General features: G+C 39.4%; 1 protein-coding gene across 21 annotated transcripts in view; it reads right to left on the minus strand.

The window, feature by feature from the left end:
* Positions 1 to 18,121, minus strand: part of HDAC9 (histone deacetylase 9) — a 466,647-nt gene that overhangs the window by 139,923 nt on the left and 308,603 nt on the right. For all 21 annotated transcript variants that reach the window (XM_071805072.1, XM_071805059.1, XM_071805061.1 and 18 more), the window contains one exon: positions 5,241 to 5,418. In XM_071805072.1, the coding sequence (XP_071661173.1) occupies positions 5,241 to 5,418 (178 nt within the window). The remainder of the gene's footprint in view (positions 1 to 5,240; positions 5,419 to 18,121) is intronic.

The following is an 18,121-nucleotide window of genomic DNA, read 5'->3' on the forward strand; positions in this document are numbered from 1 at the left end:
AGTCCAAATTCAACAACATGCTCAATACAGCCCTTATTCAGCAAAGTTCTTGAATGGATGTTGAACTTTAATAAAGTGTTTAAAAACTCTACTGAATAATTGTCTGTATACATTGTGGGCAACGCAAAGTTAAGGTTCTGAGATAATTCGGTTAGAAGCCAGCCAGAAATTATGCTGCTCTAGAAATATTTATGCTGCCATATTTCTTAGCTTATGAACTTTAGAACTGATCCTTTGGGATCTTGCTATTTAAGCCAAAATGATAATACAACAACTATGTTTATCATAAGGGGAATGCAAAAATAATACCTATGTACATCATGACTAAGCTTATCCCAAATGATTAGCTAGCAAACAAAATAGTTCATGAGCAATAAATTATTGTAGTTACTTTCTTGGCTTGTTTCCTTTAAAAAAAAAAAAAGTGAAAAATCTGGAGCTAATAAGCTAATGCATCTTAAAATCTCTGCTGGCATTGTCAAAGCAGTTAACAATTTCCTTTCTCTGCAGTTATTTGCACTGCACTGTTTATAAGCTTTACTGCTCTATCGGTCTTGTGCATATATTGCAAATATCCTGCAGAGCTCTCTCACAACCATTAGCATTCTGGTTCCCTTCAGATATTTGGCTAAGAGAATTTTCTCTCATGCAGATAACTAAGTTATTTGAAGTAGCAAGTGTGCACAAAAATAAGTGCATGCTCACATACCTTGCTTTCCTTTTCTTGGCATCCAGAGTTTTAACTTCTGCGGTTAAAACCCACATACCCACACTGTACAGTTTGCCAGTGTTCGTTATGCTATTACATAAGAAAACTTTTTTTCTCCCATCCCCCTACCCAATGGAGAAAGTGTTTAGATGCTAAATGTACCGGTATCAGGATTTTCAGAAGCTCTTAGGCAGACTAGGTGGTTATATCCAAAAGATTTGAATGGAAACACTTATTAAATGTTAACAAAATTAGCTGAAAGTTGAAAGCATCTGTCTGCCACTCTTTCAACGAATGTTTTATTCTAGTTGTCAATGCTCCCTGCAGGCTTAGGTTTGCATAGTAGAAACTGCAGTTAATAGAAATAAAAAAATGTATCTATATTTTACTAGGTTATTATCATACAGAATCAAAGTGTTACGTAATAAAGACACTTTTTGATGACCTATATCAGGATTGCAACTAAACAGTGGTTTTGAAGTAAAATGCTGAAATCCTGTATTCAGGATGTCTCTTCTGGTTGATATAAACATCCTTTTCTTAGTGCATTAGTACTTTTCCCAAAATAAAATATAACTAAAAATGTAATTTTATTGTATGTGAATTATCTTGTCCTAATAAAAAATCCGTTTAATCAGGTCAGGTCAGTATTGCATGGCAGAAACATCTGCTCCAAACTTTTAAATACTAAGATATTCACAGCATTGAGTGTAAAATTTATTTCTAGCAGGATTAATTGACTTAAGACTGAAATATGTGTTTTCATTTATTGCAAGCATCTAAATTGATTTAGGATGTGCAAGTAATTCAGATGTATGGCTGGTGGTCGTACAGCACATGTGCTTGATACAATACCACAATGCAGCAGTAGAGCTTACTGCTAAAAATAGCCTGTAGGATTTCCCTAACAGGATTCAGTCAATAATCCCCCTCACCCCTACAAAAAAAAAAAAAGAGAGGGAGACAACTGTTTTCAATTGCAGACTGCTGTGAAATATTAATAAAAGATGGTTATTCTGTCTCTCCAGAACAAATGCCTACAGCAGGATTCTGCTCTCAGATTCCTTGTGTAAATCTGAGCAGCTCCACTGAGACTGGTAGAATTATTCTGGATTTACACCAATATTACTGAGGTCAGAATGTGGCCCCGATGACAGACTGGAATGGTGGGACCACTGAACCATATAATGATAGATGACACAGGACAAAATAAACTTAATAAGTCAGAAAAAACAAGGTTTTCCTTTTGGGGACTCCTTAACACTCATTCTTTTCCAAAATACTTTATTTGGGTCAGCTTCTTTTAATAACATTTTAAATAGAAGGGAGAGCAAGAGACCTAAAAACTGTTGGCTAAATGCATGCTTTGAAGAAGGCGAAATGCCCCGGAGAACTACAGTACCAATAAGAGAATACAAAGAAAGCAGATCTAATAAATTATTCAGAAGAAAAATCTAAACTAAATAATCTCAAATATTCTGTAAACCATCTAAATGAACAACAAGTAGATTTTATATTTTTTTCCATCTTTAACTCATTATCTTGTACATAAATTGCATATATCTTGCATAGCTCTCTCACAATCATCACCATTCTGATTCCTTTCAGCTAAGAGCAATTTCTGTCATTACTCAAAAGAATACAGGCTCATTTTGATCCTCATGTAACATTCTGCCACAACAGTTTTCCTTCTACTTTCTTCTTTTCCAAGAATATGTTGCCTTTAAATACAAAAAACACAAAACAAAGCAAAACAAAAACACAAAAATTCGAGGCAGGGAGGTGTTTTTACATTAATTTCTAAGGCCTGAATTTGACCTCACTTCATACTGTTCAAGAATCTCCTCCCTTCTCATTCCTTCCTTCCTTCCTTCCTTCCTTCCTTCCTTCCTTCCTTCCTTCCTTCCTTCCTTCCTTCCTTCCTTCCTTCCTTCCTTCCTTCCTTCCTTCCTTCCTTCCTTCCTTCCTTCCTTCCTTCCTTCCATGCTTTTAAAAATGGTCATGTTGCTGCAGACAATGGCTGCTGCATCCTGTGCTCTCTTAAGGGAGCAAATCATAGAACCACAGGATAGCCCAGGCCAGCAGGGACCTTCAGAGGTCTCTAGTCCAACCTACTGCTCAGAGCAGGTCGGCACTATGATAAGACCAGGTTGCTCAGGGGTTTCATCCCAAAGGATTTTGGAAAGGCTGTATGAGAATAGATGAAAATTTGGTCTGGCTTGCTTTCTTTCTTTTGACGAATGAATAAATACTAGGGCACCTACCAGACCCAGGAAATACTATGCACCAATAAAGTCATTCTATACTATACCGTGCCGTAACATACCATATGTTAATAATACACATATCTAGTTATTCACAGAAACTGTATTAGAATGCTTGATGTTGCAAAGACTCTGTTCATTGTCACTCCAAAGGTGTTAATCTTATAATGGAAAAAATAACTCTATTTTCAATATACACAGAAACTGCAGTGATAAAGGCTATATGTGTGAGTCTGTAAGCCCAGAGACATGTCAGGGAAAGGGATTTCTTCAAGCAGAAAAGAAAGGCTTCATTGTGACTGCAGAGGTATGAGATCTGATTCAGCAAAAGAAGAAACAAGGATTGGAGAAAAAGATGTTTCGGATTTAGAGAAAGGAGTTCAGTGAAGGGCTGAGAATATCAGTTGGAATAAGATGCATTTTTTCTCTCTTTCCTTTTCTTTTTTTTCTCTCTTTTCACTGCTTCTGTTCATGTAGTAGTGCTTTACTAAAGGTGTAAGGTTAAACTGTCTGCCTGATCTTAATACACCATGATGCTGCATATGCACAGTCTGCATCTCCATTGCAGAACCTGTCAGGCTTCCTTGTGTCAGATCTTGAGGCTTTTATGCCTGGTATGTCCCAGTTCCCAACATCTTCATTCAATGTTTGTGTTACATCATTTTACTCCATCTCCTACTCTTCCATCTCAACTTCACATTTTATTTCTCAATCAATTCCACAGATGCCACAAGTTCCCCAGATATATGTAACCCCCTGGCCTTAGTCCCCTTTATGGGGACTTAGAAAGGGAGGTGTCAGTGAACCTTATGAATCAGAAGCTTTTATATTTGCAAGTCCACTCAATTTTTCCTATGGAACTGCAGGCTTTTGAACAGGACATTTTAGCCTACACACAGTGAGCTTGCTTTTGGTGTGCTCTGTGAATTGTTTAGAATTAGTTTACAATGTTTTGGGGACTCTGTGAACCACAACTAGGAAAACAGTGGCCTGGTTTAATAATCCTGTCTATACGCAGCTGGTCTTTCTGCAGAAACTCATGGAAAGTGAATTAGCATGTTTCTTTTCTGTACAATCCAAATGTTTGTTACCCAACAAGTGGAATTTCTGAATTGATAGTGTATTTACAGAAGAAGAAATTATGTCTTTCATCTTTGAATGTCATCTTGCATCCACTTACCCACTTACTTGCAGTGCTTTAAGGATATCTCTTTTGCAGTTTTTTTCTTTAAAATAATACATTTTTGCTTTCCAAGTTCACATTCTAATGGGAAAGATGGGAGAGCGTGCTGTCTCGCACAGTCACATACAGTGCCTGTTAGGGACTCCATCTTATATCAAATCCATGGTCACGAGCTGAAGAGCTGTAAGCTTCTAGGGCATGGCAAGTTCTGCCAACCAATGTGAAGAAATTAATACTTCTGGTAGAAACCTGAATAAACAGTGCTTTCAAGTATTCATTTCCCCTTTCCTGTGCACAAAGTGAATCTTTACTCCTAACCATGCTGTAATGCTATAGTGAGACTCAGGTTCTTAAATAGTTGGGCCCTCTTGCAAGATTAGATTGCCCATAATAAGAAATAGGTGTTCTGTGATTATTTTTCTTCCTTCAACTGAAGTTTTTGGGGGTTCTAATTCACTTTGCTTTGGAGACCCCAGACCATACCAACAGGAGATGCTCCCTAAGTGACTGGACTGTCCTAGGCCTGACCATAAAATCTTCCTCTGTAGAGACTCCACGCAGCTGCTGAAAAGATAACAAAGCTGTAGCCAATATCACTTTCTGGTCATGGCTACAGCTTTGCTCTTTCTGTAGGGAAAGCAACATTGTAACATAGACTGACCTGTCATACAAAGACTTTGAGAATTATATTGCAGCTTTCCTACTTATTGGTGGTCTTCCTTCAACTTATTGGTGGTCTCTTTACAAAACAGGCAACAAAAAACAAGGAGAAAAGAATGAGAAGATAGGGAAATGAAAAAAAAAAAAAGGCTATCATTGACTTAAAGGCACCAAAAATGCACCTGTTGCTATATTGCCAGAGCCAGTCAATGATAATAATTTATGACTGTGTGAATATTAATCTTGTGATTTATCAGCTGCACTGGTTGACTTGATGCCAGTAGAGCATCATAAAACCAGGAAACAGTAAGGCTAAAACTGAATGCATTGCTGCAGGAGGTATTCAAGGCATTTAAATCTGTTGATCCTACATGAACAAACGCATTTGCCTTGCCTATTAAAAGCATTCTTTAGGGAATCCTACCAGTCGTGTAGACATGCTGGCTGGGCTGGTCCATGGCTGGGTGAGGTAATGTGGAGTCAGTGGGGGAAGATGGGATCCTGGACACCGGCCGATGTTTATCTAATCCCGCCATGCCAACTGTAGCCATCTGAGCCTGGTAGATTTGCAATTGGTGGACACGTCGATGCGCCAGGAACTCCTGTTTCCAAGAAAACAGCACAGTAGAAAGAAACGTGAGATGGGATCAAGTAAGACACTGAGGGAAACATGTCAACAAATTAAGTTCATTAGGTCAGGGCTGTAATAAACAGTGTGGAAAAAAAACAACCCCACAACTCACACCTAAGACCTAGTCAATAAATCCATTCAACAGATGTTTTCACACTGACAGTGTGGGTTGCTGGCTTTGCTGGAGAGTAGGTGATGGCAGGCAACCTGTCAGCTCTCCCGGACAGAGGAAAAGATGGCTTCACATGCAGAAGCTTATAAAAGAGGAAGGCTTTTCCAATATAATGAATAAATAATATGATGTTAGAATATGCACTTGAGCAACCGGAAGGCAAATTTCTACAGTAGACTCAGAGCTCAGAGCTGCCTGGGAAACAGGAACAATTTTCACATAGATTTTTACAAATTGTTTAGAAATTCAGGAATTGTTACACGAGATCCCACTTAGGGACTATCTTTTTTTTGTCATAACTGCTTCTGGCAGTAGGTACTTCAGGAAAGGTAGGCAGGTGTGAAAAGACTGAAACAGAGCAGAGAGGAAGATTTCCTTCTCTGCTTTGTTTCTCAACAGATGGTGACTTTTGCTGAGATGACAAAGGCTGAAATCATGCTGAAGTCAGTGGAAACCTTGGCATTCACTCCATGGAGTAGGATTGCTTCCCAAGACTTCTTTCTGTTTTTGTTTTTGTTTGGTTTTTTTTGTTTTTGTGCATATAGCCCTAGAACCTCAACAGAAAGGGACTGCAAGAGAGACATTTCCAAAGCACTTTGGAATATAAATTCAGTTGAAATTCACACTCCTGTCTTCAAACTGCAAACCCTGTTTATCTTCACCTGGGCTTGGTACAGGCAGATATAGAAATGCTATATTTATATCTTCTTTTTTTTAAGTACTTTTTTTTTTTTTAATCCACTAACAATTAGCGGTGCTATATGCTGTTGTTTGGGACAGCAGCTAAGAGGCCTGGCCTGGCCAAGGAGGGTTTGCTGGGTGCTTGGAGAGCTGAAGCCCAGTTCAGGCTGTGTGGCAAAGCAGGTGGGAGCACCCAGGAATACCCCAGTCCCTTGTGCACTGCAAAGCGAATCCATAGCTCATGGGAAGGAAGAATGTCTACTCTGCATACGAAAAAATGAGTGCTCACCAATAACAGCTGAAATGAGAACAAATACTTTAAAAGGCAGCCTCAAAACCCACATTAGTATCTAGGGTCACCACTTCAGTGAAAAGACATAAGGTCATGGGAAGGGTAAATCACCTGGGAACTTCTCATAAGTGACTAAATAAAGAATGAAAATATGAGTAAGCAAAAAGAGGTTTTACAAGAAATGTCTTGGTTTGGGGTCATTAAACCATTTCCCTTTGTTTAAATGCTATGTTCAACTTTTCCTATTGCTTTTTTAATGTATGATGACAGAATGGTGTTATATATTCTAGGAAATATCTGGAGGTATCTGAACAGATCTGTGTATTCCCTTTGCTTATGAGCATATCATAACTTAACAATCAGGAATTCTTTCCTGAAATGCCTATGTGCCCTATGTTTACTTCATTCACTAATAATTTTAATTGTGATAAATTTTCAGACAGGATGTTTTTTGTTCTTCTCAGCATATACATATTTTGTTACTTTTGGTGGGAGTGTGTATCATTGGAGAGGAGAAGTGACGAATGGATGGACACTATTGTATTGAATATTTGCCATATAGAAAGCAGAAATAGATTAATTTATTTGCAAGGATTTAGAATTCACTTTGCTCAATGCTGGCTTAGTGGTCAATAAAAGAGGCACAGTAGATATTTTACTGCCCGTGGCACGATTACTCCCTGCATCCTAGGCTCAAGTGGTGACAGCAGCACTGTGATGCTGCTGTATTCACCATCTCCTGCTTGCTCTTCCAAAGCATGAGACACAGTTGAGCAGTTTGGAAGAAGGCAAACTCCTACCTGCAGGACCCCTTCTTCCCACAGAGCTTTAGTGCCATACATGAAATCAGCAGAATATTGGTTATGTCTGCTGCTCTCCTCAACTTCATAGGCTGCATTAATTAACAGCTGATATCTGTGTAGTTCTTCGATCAAAGGGTTTTTTGATACTAACTTTCAGTGTTCACACTAACTAATGATAATTAATTACTTAAGTTCACTTTTCTGATAATTACTAGAGTAAAAAGACAAAAGAGTTTGTTCCCTGTTGGAATGCTCTTCAGGTTAGTAAGGGTGCATGAGTCTATTCTGGCAGCCTGCATTAAACAGTATTATTTAAATATACTTACTAAGGAAATCTTGGAAATTCAGCTATTAGTGAGGGGAGATTCATACTGTGCACAAATGTCTCTGTTTGGACTTTCTTCAGTGCTGGTAGACTCTGAGCTGTAAGCCATTAGAGCTGCCTTGTCTGCTTTTCTTTTACTTTCAGGCCTGACACTCACTTGTGCAACACCTCCATAATCTTTTGCAGCGAAGCTGTAAGTTTGCCATTCAGTCAATATCTAAAATCTAATCTATCCAGGTCTCTGATCTGAAAAAGTCAATTAGAGTGTTTTTCTGGTTGATTGGTTTTGTTTTGGGAAGGTGGTGGTGTCTTGAAGAAGAAAAAATATCTGGAACACTACAAAACAGATAATTCAGGAAGACGTTCCTACCTTTGCTTATAAAAAGATTAGGTGTTTTTGTCTATGAAAGCAATATAAATAACATATATGAACAAATCAAGGGGTTTTTTTTTAATGCTAATCAATCTGTATGAACATCACCTAAGAGCCAGACAGACATATAGTTGAGCAGTGTGTCAAAGACCAAGAAGAGAGCCTGTTCTTGTTCTCCTGTATTTTCCTGTTAAACTGTGTTTTTTTTATACCATTCTTCCCTCCTCAAGTCAAATCAGACACATACCCAGAATTTGACACGTGTTTGTCAGAACAATCAGTCCAGGGAAAGAGAAGAAATTTGCGGATAGTTGGATGGAAAGCTGCATGACACCTGTTTTAATTTCTGAGGTCAAGGAAAACTGTTTGCCTGTAAAAACCTTCTAAGGTTTGTTAAAAGTGTGGTAGTTTGTCTCACAAGGTTTACACTGAGGCTTGCTTACATCCTTTGGTAAATTCCAGATCCTTTAAATGGAATTTTTAAAACTCTAGGCATCAGCAAAGTTTCCACTTGTTTAGGTTTTAGTTGAAGTTTTAGGCTAACTTCCTGATTAGGTTTCATTTTACAGGCAACAGGCACTCATGAAATACATGTATTTTTTTCCAGCCACCTACATACTTCTGCTGTGAGCACCTGAGATACTCTGTGTCACACAGACAAGTGGATTAATGCAATGAGTAATGTGGATAATCAACACACTTATCTGGCTCCCCAAATGCCCACCTGGCCTCTGGAAGGGATTAGAGGAACACAATGAATTCATCTTTGGGTTTTATGCGCTACAGCACTCCAAACACATCTGCATCTCTCCAGCAACATGACAAAAGCAGTATTTGCACATCTGCAGGGTTAGTGATTTGTATTAATATATTTGGAGCAGTTCTTAGGTAACCTGAGCTCTATCTGCCCGGCATGGAGCCTGCTAGCTCCAGGTGCCTGAGATTAGTTCATTAGCAGAGGCAGGCAATTAGGGACCTTGCTGAAGCAAGTAGAGAACCATTCCCCAGAAGCCAGCTCAGGCTCTCAGTAATTATTTTGAGGAGGCTTTTTAGAATCAGTATCTAGAAAGAAGATGACATTTTTAGACGCATGGGAGGTAAATATTTGTTATTCTTCTAGTATTGCTGTAGAGTTTGTGAGTTATTTTGGTTCATTGGGAATTTGTTTGTTGGTTTGTGATTTTGGTTTTTGTTTGTTTGGTTGGGTTTGTTTGTTTGTTTTAGGAGGAGTTGAAATCAGTTTGTGTTGGTGTGAATATTCCCTTCATGTAGATGCGTGATCTGTACATTTTTGTGCCTAATGGTTTTTATACTCTGAGGATTTAATGAAAGCTGCATCCTTATTTCTGCTGGCTGTGAAACTGGTGACCTGCCAGGATATTCACTTGGAATGGTAGATGGTCTATGATACATGATAAAGCATTGGTGAATTTTCTGTTAATTCATGCTACTTTGAGCTGCTATGTTTTGTGCAGAGAAAAAAATGTGAGGTTAACTCATAAAAACTATTATTGCCTCTTAACAGTCTGCTTTTTAAATTGTATGATATATTTATATTTAGTTTTATCACATCTAAATAAATTGTAAGCTTTGTATGTCTGTTCCATAATCCTAAGTATGTATGGCTGTATGCACACCTTTCTTCAGGGTGCATGCTTTGGCATAAAAAATTTAAAAAATTCAAAACAAACTATTCTTAATAGTGATATTACTGCTTATAGTCTCTCATATATTTGTGGCCAGGTTTATAGCTCTCTGTTGTTGTGCCTCTAATGCATTCTGCGGAAGTATTAAATGTGTGCTGATGTCTATTAACTGTTAAAAACCATCCATGTAATGCACATCCTCTCCTTCTCTTCCTTCTGTCAAAGACCTTCAGTACCTTACAAGGTTTTTCCTCTCAAAGCATTTTGGTGCTCTGTTTGCTAGTTAATTCTTATAATTTCCATATTGTTTTCTTAAAATTACTCAAAGGACTAATTATTACTGAAGAGGAAAAACACATATGTGCTGCAGGAGTTTCACCCTTGTATCAGAAATAGCGTGGTCAGCGGGACTAGGGAAGAGATTGTGCCACCATGCTTGGCACTGGTGAGGCTGCACCTTCAATACTGTGAATACTGGAGAGAGTGCAGAGGAAGGTAACGAAGCTGGTGAGGGGTCTGGAGCACAAGTCTGATGAGGAGCAGCTGAGGTAACTGGGGCTGTTCAGCCTGGAGAAAGGGAGGGTGAGGAGAGACCTTATCCCTGTCTACAACTACCTGAAAGGAGGTTGAAGCATGGAGGATGGTGGTCTTTTCGCCCGAGGAGCAAGTGATAGGACAAGAAGAAATGGCCTCAAGTTGTGCCAGGGGAGGTTTAGATTGGATATTAGGAAAAAAATTTTCACGGAAAGGGTTGTCAGGCATTGGAACAGGCTGCCCAGGGAAGTGGTGGAGTCAGCATCCCTGGAAGTGTTTAAAAGACCTTTAGATGAGGTTCTTAGGGACATGGTTTAGTGGTAGAGTTAGGTTATGGTTGGACTTGATGATCTTGAGAGTCTCTTCCAACTGAAATGATTCTGTGATTCTGAAACTTGCCCAGCATGAAGACCTGCAGCCTTCCAAGTACTTCCTCTGAAGGGTATTTCTGATGTTCTCCTGCCTTGTCTCACCCTGTGGCTCCTGCTGGAGGCCCTACTCATTAGTCTCTTCCAGACCCCATAGCAACATGGGAACAGAGTAACTTCAGGTCCTGCCTCTTGTCTTCCCCACCACCCTCCTGGACTTCCTACCTTCTCAGTACAGTTATAGCTGAATGCCTCCAAGAGGTGTCCCCACCAGCCAGTGGCTGCATCCAGCAAAATCGCCTCTGCTTGAGCAAACAGAGATCCATCCTGCTTTAAGGTGTTCATGATGGCAGTCTTGGCCCAAAGCAAGAGAGCTTCATCCAGCATCTAATTCAGTCAGAAATTCTGGGCACCCAATATCTTCTCAAGTAGTTCAGATATAGCTACTTAACAATGGTTCAGAAATCATGGACCTCATGAAAATACTAATGTAATTGACTGGAGGCAGAGAAAGTCAGAGAGAGGAAATAATTCTTAAACAAGGAGTATTGTGACAAAAAGAACTGTAAGTAGGGAAAAGTTGTAGTACTTTTGACCTAGGAGTTCTATGAACTACAGTTCTGCCTCCTCTCCTCAAAACAATAACTAGTTGCCCTCAAGAACTGAGCAAAACTAGGTCATGAGATCTGAAAATTCTTTTGTGAATAAATGTGAAAGTGCAGGAATGACTCATCTGTGTCAATCTATATGATCTAAAATAGAAATGAGTCTGAGGTATGGCTGCAAATAAATATGTTGAGGAGACTTCTTTTAAACTGCTCTGTCACTTAGAGAAAACACATGATCAAGAAACACTACCAGTACTATTTTTGACTAAACCACATGTAAAGCCTCAAACTTCCATGGTCATCATTTTCAGTAGAACTGCAAAAAATCAGTATCGCCATCTGAAATATAGTCAGCCACAAATTCAAAACCAGCATTTTTATGAAAAGTAAGTAAATAGCAAGTATGGATACTGACACATAGAATTAATGGCTAGAAATGGCTCAAGAGAAAGCAAAAGCGGAGATGGGAAGAAATAGGGCAGCTAGTCTTGAGGCATTTGGGTATATTAGGTCACACGTTATCAAGCTGTTGACAGAATTTGTTTTTTTCTTGCTGTAATCCAAGGAACATAGTGTTGACTAGAAAATGAGTAAACAGAAATGAAGTTTTATTAATTGAGTGTTGCATATAGGTACAGAACAGTGAGTTGAAAGCCATATCCCAGAACTTCCTAGACTCGTAAGCAGAGAAGGCTTGTCTTGGGCAGTAGGTTGCTGCATACAGTAAAACAGTCCCCTTGCCTTCTGGAGGACTGTGGGCAGACCTAGTCCAGCTGCTGCTGAGTTAGGATTTAGTACTTGGGATGGCCCTACTGCAGTGACTGCCCAGGACATTTCCACAGCCTTCTACCAGCTGGATAGGCAGCAAAGCTGTTGCTGTGGAGGTCTCTGCTGCTCTCCTGCCACCCTTGCAGGAGCACCTTTGGAGTGGTAACACATGTTAAAATGACTGCATTTTTCTCTAGTGGGCCTAGGAATTAGGGAAGAACAAAGACTACTAATGGGGTGACAAAAGTGTGCTCCTTCATTGAGTCATGCAGGAGAGAATGTATTCCCTGCCTTGGGTTATGTGGCCAAATGTGTGGGTCAGGGCTGGCATCAGACCCCTTGCCTCTGGTTGTAGGACATAACAGCAGGGTCAGGAACCTAACTCTTACCCCTACTGTTGCACAGGGAGGTGGGTGGGTTGTTGACCTGCAGTTTCAAAGGGAGACATGGTGAAAGTTACCTCCCTCGGATAGGGAGTTTCCACATATCTGAGCATCTAAAGAAGACCCATGCTGGTCCAACATAGGTGAGGAATCAAGGTAGCCACATGGGGTGAGAAGTCTTCAGCTATCTTTGTGAAGAAATATGAGCCAGGCAGTCATTAAGTTGAAGCCTGGCATGATTAAGAAGAAAAGAGTGATGGGAATGGTGTCTAGGAGTGACAGCAAGGAGGGCCTCAAAGACAGAGCACTTTCTGCTGAAGGAAAATTCCAGGAGTCCAGCTGAAATGCTGGTTTCACTCATGGTTCCTGCTCCTGTGAGACCTGCCTTCTCCACTTCTGACATTGGCAAGTCCTTGACTTCTGTCACTTCTGCTGAAGTGCTGACTCTGTGGTGTGCACAGCAAGTATCCAAAGAAAATGCAGCACCTCCTCAAAAGCCTGCACTCCTGGCTCAATCTCTTCCTCACTTTGTGACCCTCACAGAGATTTAATATAAATATATAAATAGTTACAGACACAAGGAAGGGGAGAAAGGGACTATCAGCATCTTGTGTGTTGTTGGGTTTTTTTGTTTGTTGTGTGTTGGTTTGGGGTTTTTCTTTTTTGTTTTTGTTTTTTTTAATACTCATTAGAGGATTCCTGTTACTTTATTACTTTTACTAGAAATACCACAGGACTTTCCTGAAGTCATTTGGTGCTTTCCAAAGAAAGAATACAGAGAAGTGCAGAAATTAATACCAATGGGAAAATACAATTGTCCACATGCCTTGCTCTAACTTTCAGTATTAATAAATGTTTACTTCTTTTACTTCGATGTGAAGAATCAACAGGTCTTGTAATAGCATTTAATGGTTACAACCACCTAATCCTAGAATCTTTCCAGCAGTCATTCAGTTAAACCAGTGGTGTCAAACTCATTTTCACCAGGGGTCACATCAGCCTTGTGGTTGCTTTCAAAGGGATGAGTGTAATTTTGGGACTGTATAAATGTAGGAGTAGTTAATGAAGTAGTTACTGTGTAAATGTAGGACTAGTTACATTTATACAGTGGTGATTTTTTCCACAGTCCTAAAATTACATTCAGCACTTTGAAAGAAACCGCAAGGCTGATGTGAAAATGAGTTTGACACCCCTGAGTTAAACTGTTAGTTGACCAAAACTAATTAATGAAAAAATCACCTGTCCTGCCTGTCTCATTATTCCTGGAAATATCACAGCTCTCTTCAACAGTATTAGCAAATCAATTTGGTGTTACTTTATGCAGATAATTTCAACCACTTCAATTTTGCTTCTGTTCATTGAAACTATTTTTCTTAGCAGACTTGTATGGTTTATTTTTAAGCGAAGAATCATTAGTTTGGCCTTCACATAGAGGAATAATAGTCACCAGGCTAAATTCAATAGCAGCCCTGGTGAAGATCTGTGTTTTCTGCATACTTCAATGGATTCTGCTTTGGCTTTACAGGCAACTCTCCTGACTTTGGGACCTAATGTAGATTAATGAAAATTACTCGAGTATGTGTGTGTATACATATATGTAAACAGAAAACCTTGAAAAACCCTGCTTTTCAGTAAAGAGTCCATGCACACAAACACAGCAGTGCCTGAGCATGAAATCATGAGGTGTATGGAAGCCCACTGTGGATGACTTCTCTCTTGTATGGAGGTACACGAGGTCAGAATGGGGAGCATTGATGAACCATAAGGTCAGCAAATATGAGAGCCATAATCACAGTGTTTCAGCAGCTCCATTCTTTCTCCATAGATCACCTCCATGGCTCACTGTGTCTAATGCACAAACTCCAACAGGTGTGTGTGTTGCCACTGCCCTCGTCAGAGCTCTTCTGCACAAACCATCCATTTCTGCTGTTGCCGGTGTGACAGCAGAGTTGTAACCTGATGGATACCAGGCTTCAGTCCTTTGCTGGAGGACTTCTGCCTCTCTGAAGATTTCAGAGAGATATGTTACCAAATCTCGTACCTTACTTCAGCATGGTTAAAATGCCGACAGACTTCTTTCTCCAGCGTATTTTTACTAAGAGTTATAAAGTTTCTTGGAAGAATATGTATGTACACGCACATCTATTCTACAAATATCCCAAAGTATTTAAAAATACTTTTATCTCTCCAGTGCTCGGCTCTTCTTTGATTGTGGCACATAGTGAAATGGTGATAGATAGTGAAATAACGTGAGAGTATAGAAATATAGGAAGGATGTTGTGGATGGAGGAATAAAAAAAATGAAACTATCATAAAATAAAACTCTTCAGATCTCTCTCTGTCTTATAAACCTACATAGTATTCTACATATTTGCAGAATGCTCTATGTATTTATAGAGGAAATATATTTCTGCAACAAACAAGTACAGCTTGTTGAACTTTTTTGGACTAAGATTTGTAATTTGAACAAAACTGAACTGAATGCCTAAAGTTTACTTTTAAATATTACTTGAAACCAAGGGCTTTCCTACTGTATACTTCTAAGCATAGGGTTTGCTGCTTTTAACAAGTGGGAGGACTGCCAGAATGGGCACATTGAAAATGGAGGGGAAAACTTTACGTTTGCTGATTTAGGAACAACTAGGGAGATTAAAAAGAAACTTGAAAAATAGTATATGTTAGCATAACACTGATTGTATAATGCAGACTGCAAAATAAATTCTCCAGTTGCTCATTCCTTGAGCAAATCTTGGCCCTCAAAATGCAAAGTACAGTTCAGAAGAGATGATAATACTTGTTACATTTCATGGGAAGGTTGAATGAATGTATTTGAACTTGCTTCATCACAATGTACTTCAAATGTCCCCTCTAAAAAAATCAAAAAAAGGGGCTAGGCTGCTGTCACAAGAGAAGATGTAGAAGACTGGGTGGGACTGAAAGGGAGAATAGAGAGAGCAGTATTACGAAGTACAAACAACTGAATATCATAAGCTCCAACCTTTTCCCTTCTCACCATCTCTCTTCTTTACGATAATGCTCTCCATTTTTTTTCTAGTTTTAAGATTTGAAAGCCATTTTGCTCGTATGTTCAGCTACCTTCCAGTCCTTTCTTGCCTTTAATCTTTTTCCAGCAAAAGCTGAGTCTTCCATCTTCAGAATCCTCAAATTTTGTAGAATCATAGAACAGTTTGGGTTGGAAGTGATCTTTAATATCATACAATATTAAAACAATTACAAGAGATGGAAATGGTAAGAAAAAAATGAAAATAATATCCCATTTCTCCTCCCCGGTTTGTAACAATAACACTTGCCCCAGGGTAGCACTTCAGGAAGGTGGTTCATTGATTTGATCACATGACATAAGGGTCTTATCACTGCATTAGCCAATGTGATATTTTTCTCTAGAAGATATTTCTATCCAAAGTATACAGGAGTAACTTACAGAAAAAGTCTGAATCATTAAGAGACTAAAGGACACAAAATTAGGGACCAAGCACTACTCTGTGTTCCTCATCTGGGCTCTGTTACTTCTTCCTGTGATTTGTGTCCTTCCTGAAACAGGAGAAAACACAGCAGTCTTGGGTATAATGATTAAAATTTTCAAAATTACCTCAATATGGAACAAAGACAGCTTTTTACTTTAGAAAATGGCTAATTTTTCAGAGGATGGATGCTTAGTACTCAGAATCACTATCTCTTTGTTTTAAAGGCCAGCTAAGACAGTGGTACCTCAATTTGTGTATTGGGGAAGGCAACCCTGAAGGTCAGCTCCTTTGCTAGTGTAGTCCCTTAAAAGCATCTTCCCAAGCATGGCCCATTGGCACCCTGGGAGGGCATCCACATGCTGGACATTGTCTTGGAGGCAGTGGCTGAACACAAAGATCACAAGCAACTGGGAAGGGGCAGATGAACCAGCTGGGAAGCACGAAGAGCTCTGTGGGTGCAGTCAACGAGGATAGCTTCTAGTAATTCTCAAAAGAAAGGACTTGACAGTCAGTGGGGAAGGTAATCTCCTGCAATAATAAATTAAAATTTATAACACATTGTAGCTCTGTTTTGAGACCAGGCTGGATTATTTACACAAATCTAAGTCTAGATAGATTAGAGGTGAACCAAGAAATTTATTCTGGGTTTTCACTGGGATGTCTGAGACAATGGTTTGGCGCTTCAATAGCTGCTTCTTAAAGCAATGCCTGTGAAGGAGAGAGACAGTCTTCCTGCAGCCATATAACACTTGGAAGAAATATTTACTGGAAAATATTGCACCAAATCAATAGCCAAAGCTTTAACTACATCTAGTTAAACCTGGGAGGAGGGAGGGGGAGAAGCCTGAGAACCAGTCAAAGCAAAATGTTAATTCTAATTGTTGTATTTAGTTGGCCTTGTCTTGTGACAAGTTTGTTATTATGCAGATTTCCTACCTGCCACCTTCCATGGGAAGATTTTACAAAGTGAAGTTTTGCAGGCAATTCCCCTTGCTTCTTACCTCTTTATTCCTAATTATGTTGGCCCTGTGTTCACTCAAGATAACATTATAGCTGTTCCCAAATGCTCTAGATTTGGGTCCTGTGACAAATGAAATCTTTTAGTGCTACGATTTTTTTTTTCTTCCGCCATGCTACAGAACTGTAGCCACTAACATGCTGAAAATAAGGATATGACTGTTTATTGTCTGACAATGGATTATTAGTTTTTAAATCTTCTCATGGTCAATTTCTGAGGTTTCCTTTTGGTCTTCAGATAGATACACAATATAATATCACACAGGATGATTTGGGGTTTTTGTTTGAGCATTTGGTTTTTTTCTTTGTTTCTATACATATGCATTTGCATATACTATTGAACTTCATGCTAGAAAGGTCTTCTTTCTTTTTCTGTGTTAATTTTCATGTGTATGATGCACGTATATCCCTTGCATGATGTCAACCTATTAAAGGCTATCATGAAAATAATCTGTAATTCATCTGCTGCATATACAGTATTTTTCTGTGGAAAAATTTAGATGTAGAAAGACTTTAAATTATGAATACAAAGGAAAAAGGGATTAGAAGTCATGATTTCTAGGTCATAGCTTTAACCATTACATCGATAATAACTACATTGCATCAATAATATTCTTGTTTAAACTTGAAAATAATGCAGTACTGTAGCTTTCGCTGTTTCTTAATACCAGAGTTAGTAGTAAAGTCAGAAGCTGTTTTATTTTGTTTGCACTGGATTTGGAAAAGGGTAGGAGAAAGAAGTCAGAGCAGTGGGCACTATGAAATATCACAGCTTTTGGGCACTGCACGGACAAAATAAAGCACCCCCACTCTATAGCCTTAAACTGGAGGCAAAAGGGCTCCGGACAGTCTAGGTAAGTGGAGGAAGGCTCATCATCCCCGTGACCCATACAGAGTCTTTATTAAGTAGGGATCCCAGAAACTTCTCAGCTGTTGTGTCTTTGGTATCATTGTTGTCCTCAGTCTTGTTGGGAATATCCAGTCTCTTTTATTACCAGCCTCTGGAAGCATTAAATCTGTTCAGAGAAAGGATGAGGAAAGGTGATCCCGTAATGCAGTGTCTAGTGTGCACATGGTGCCACAGCCAGTCCACAGGGCCACCGCAGGTCCTAGGAGCCATGCCAACAGCACCCTTAGCTGGGCAGTGCCAAGGCACTCCCCATATCCCTGCCACCACTGCCAGGGGTGGCATGAAAACCCGGCTGGCCACAGGGAACCT

The sequence above is a fragment of the Patagioenas fasciata genome, chromosome 2 (assembly GCF_037038585.1).
Source record: "Patagioenas fasciata isolate bPatFas1 chromosome 2, bPatFas1.hap1, whole genome shotgun sequence".
Lineage (NCBI taxonomy): Eukaryota > Metazoa > Chordata > Aves > Columbiformes > Columbidae > Patagioenas > Patagioenas fasciata.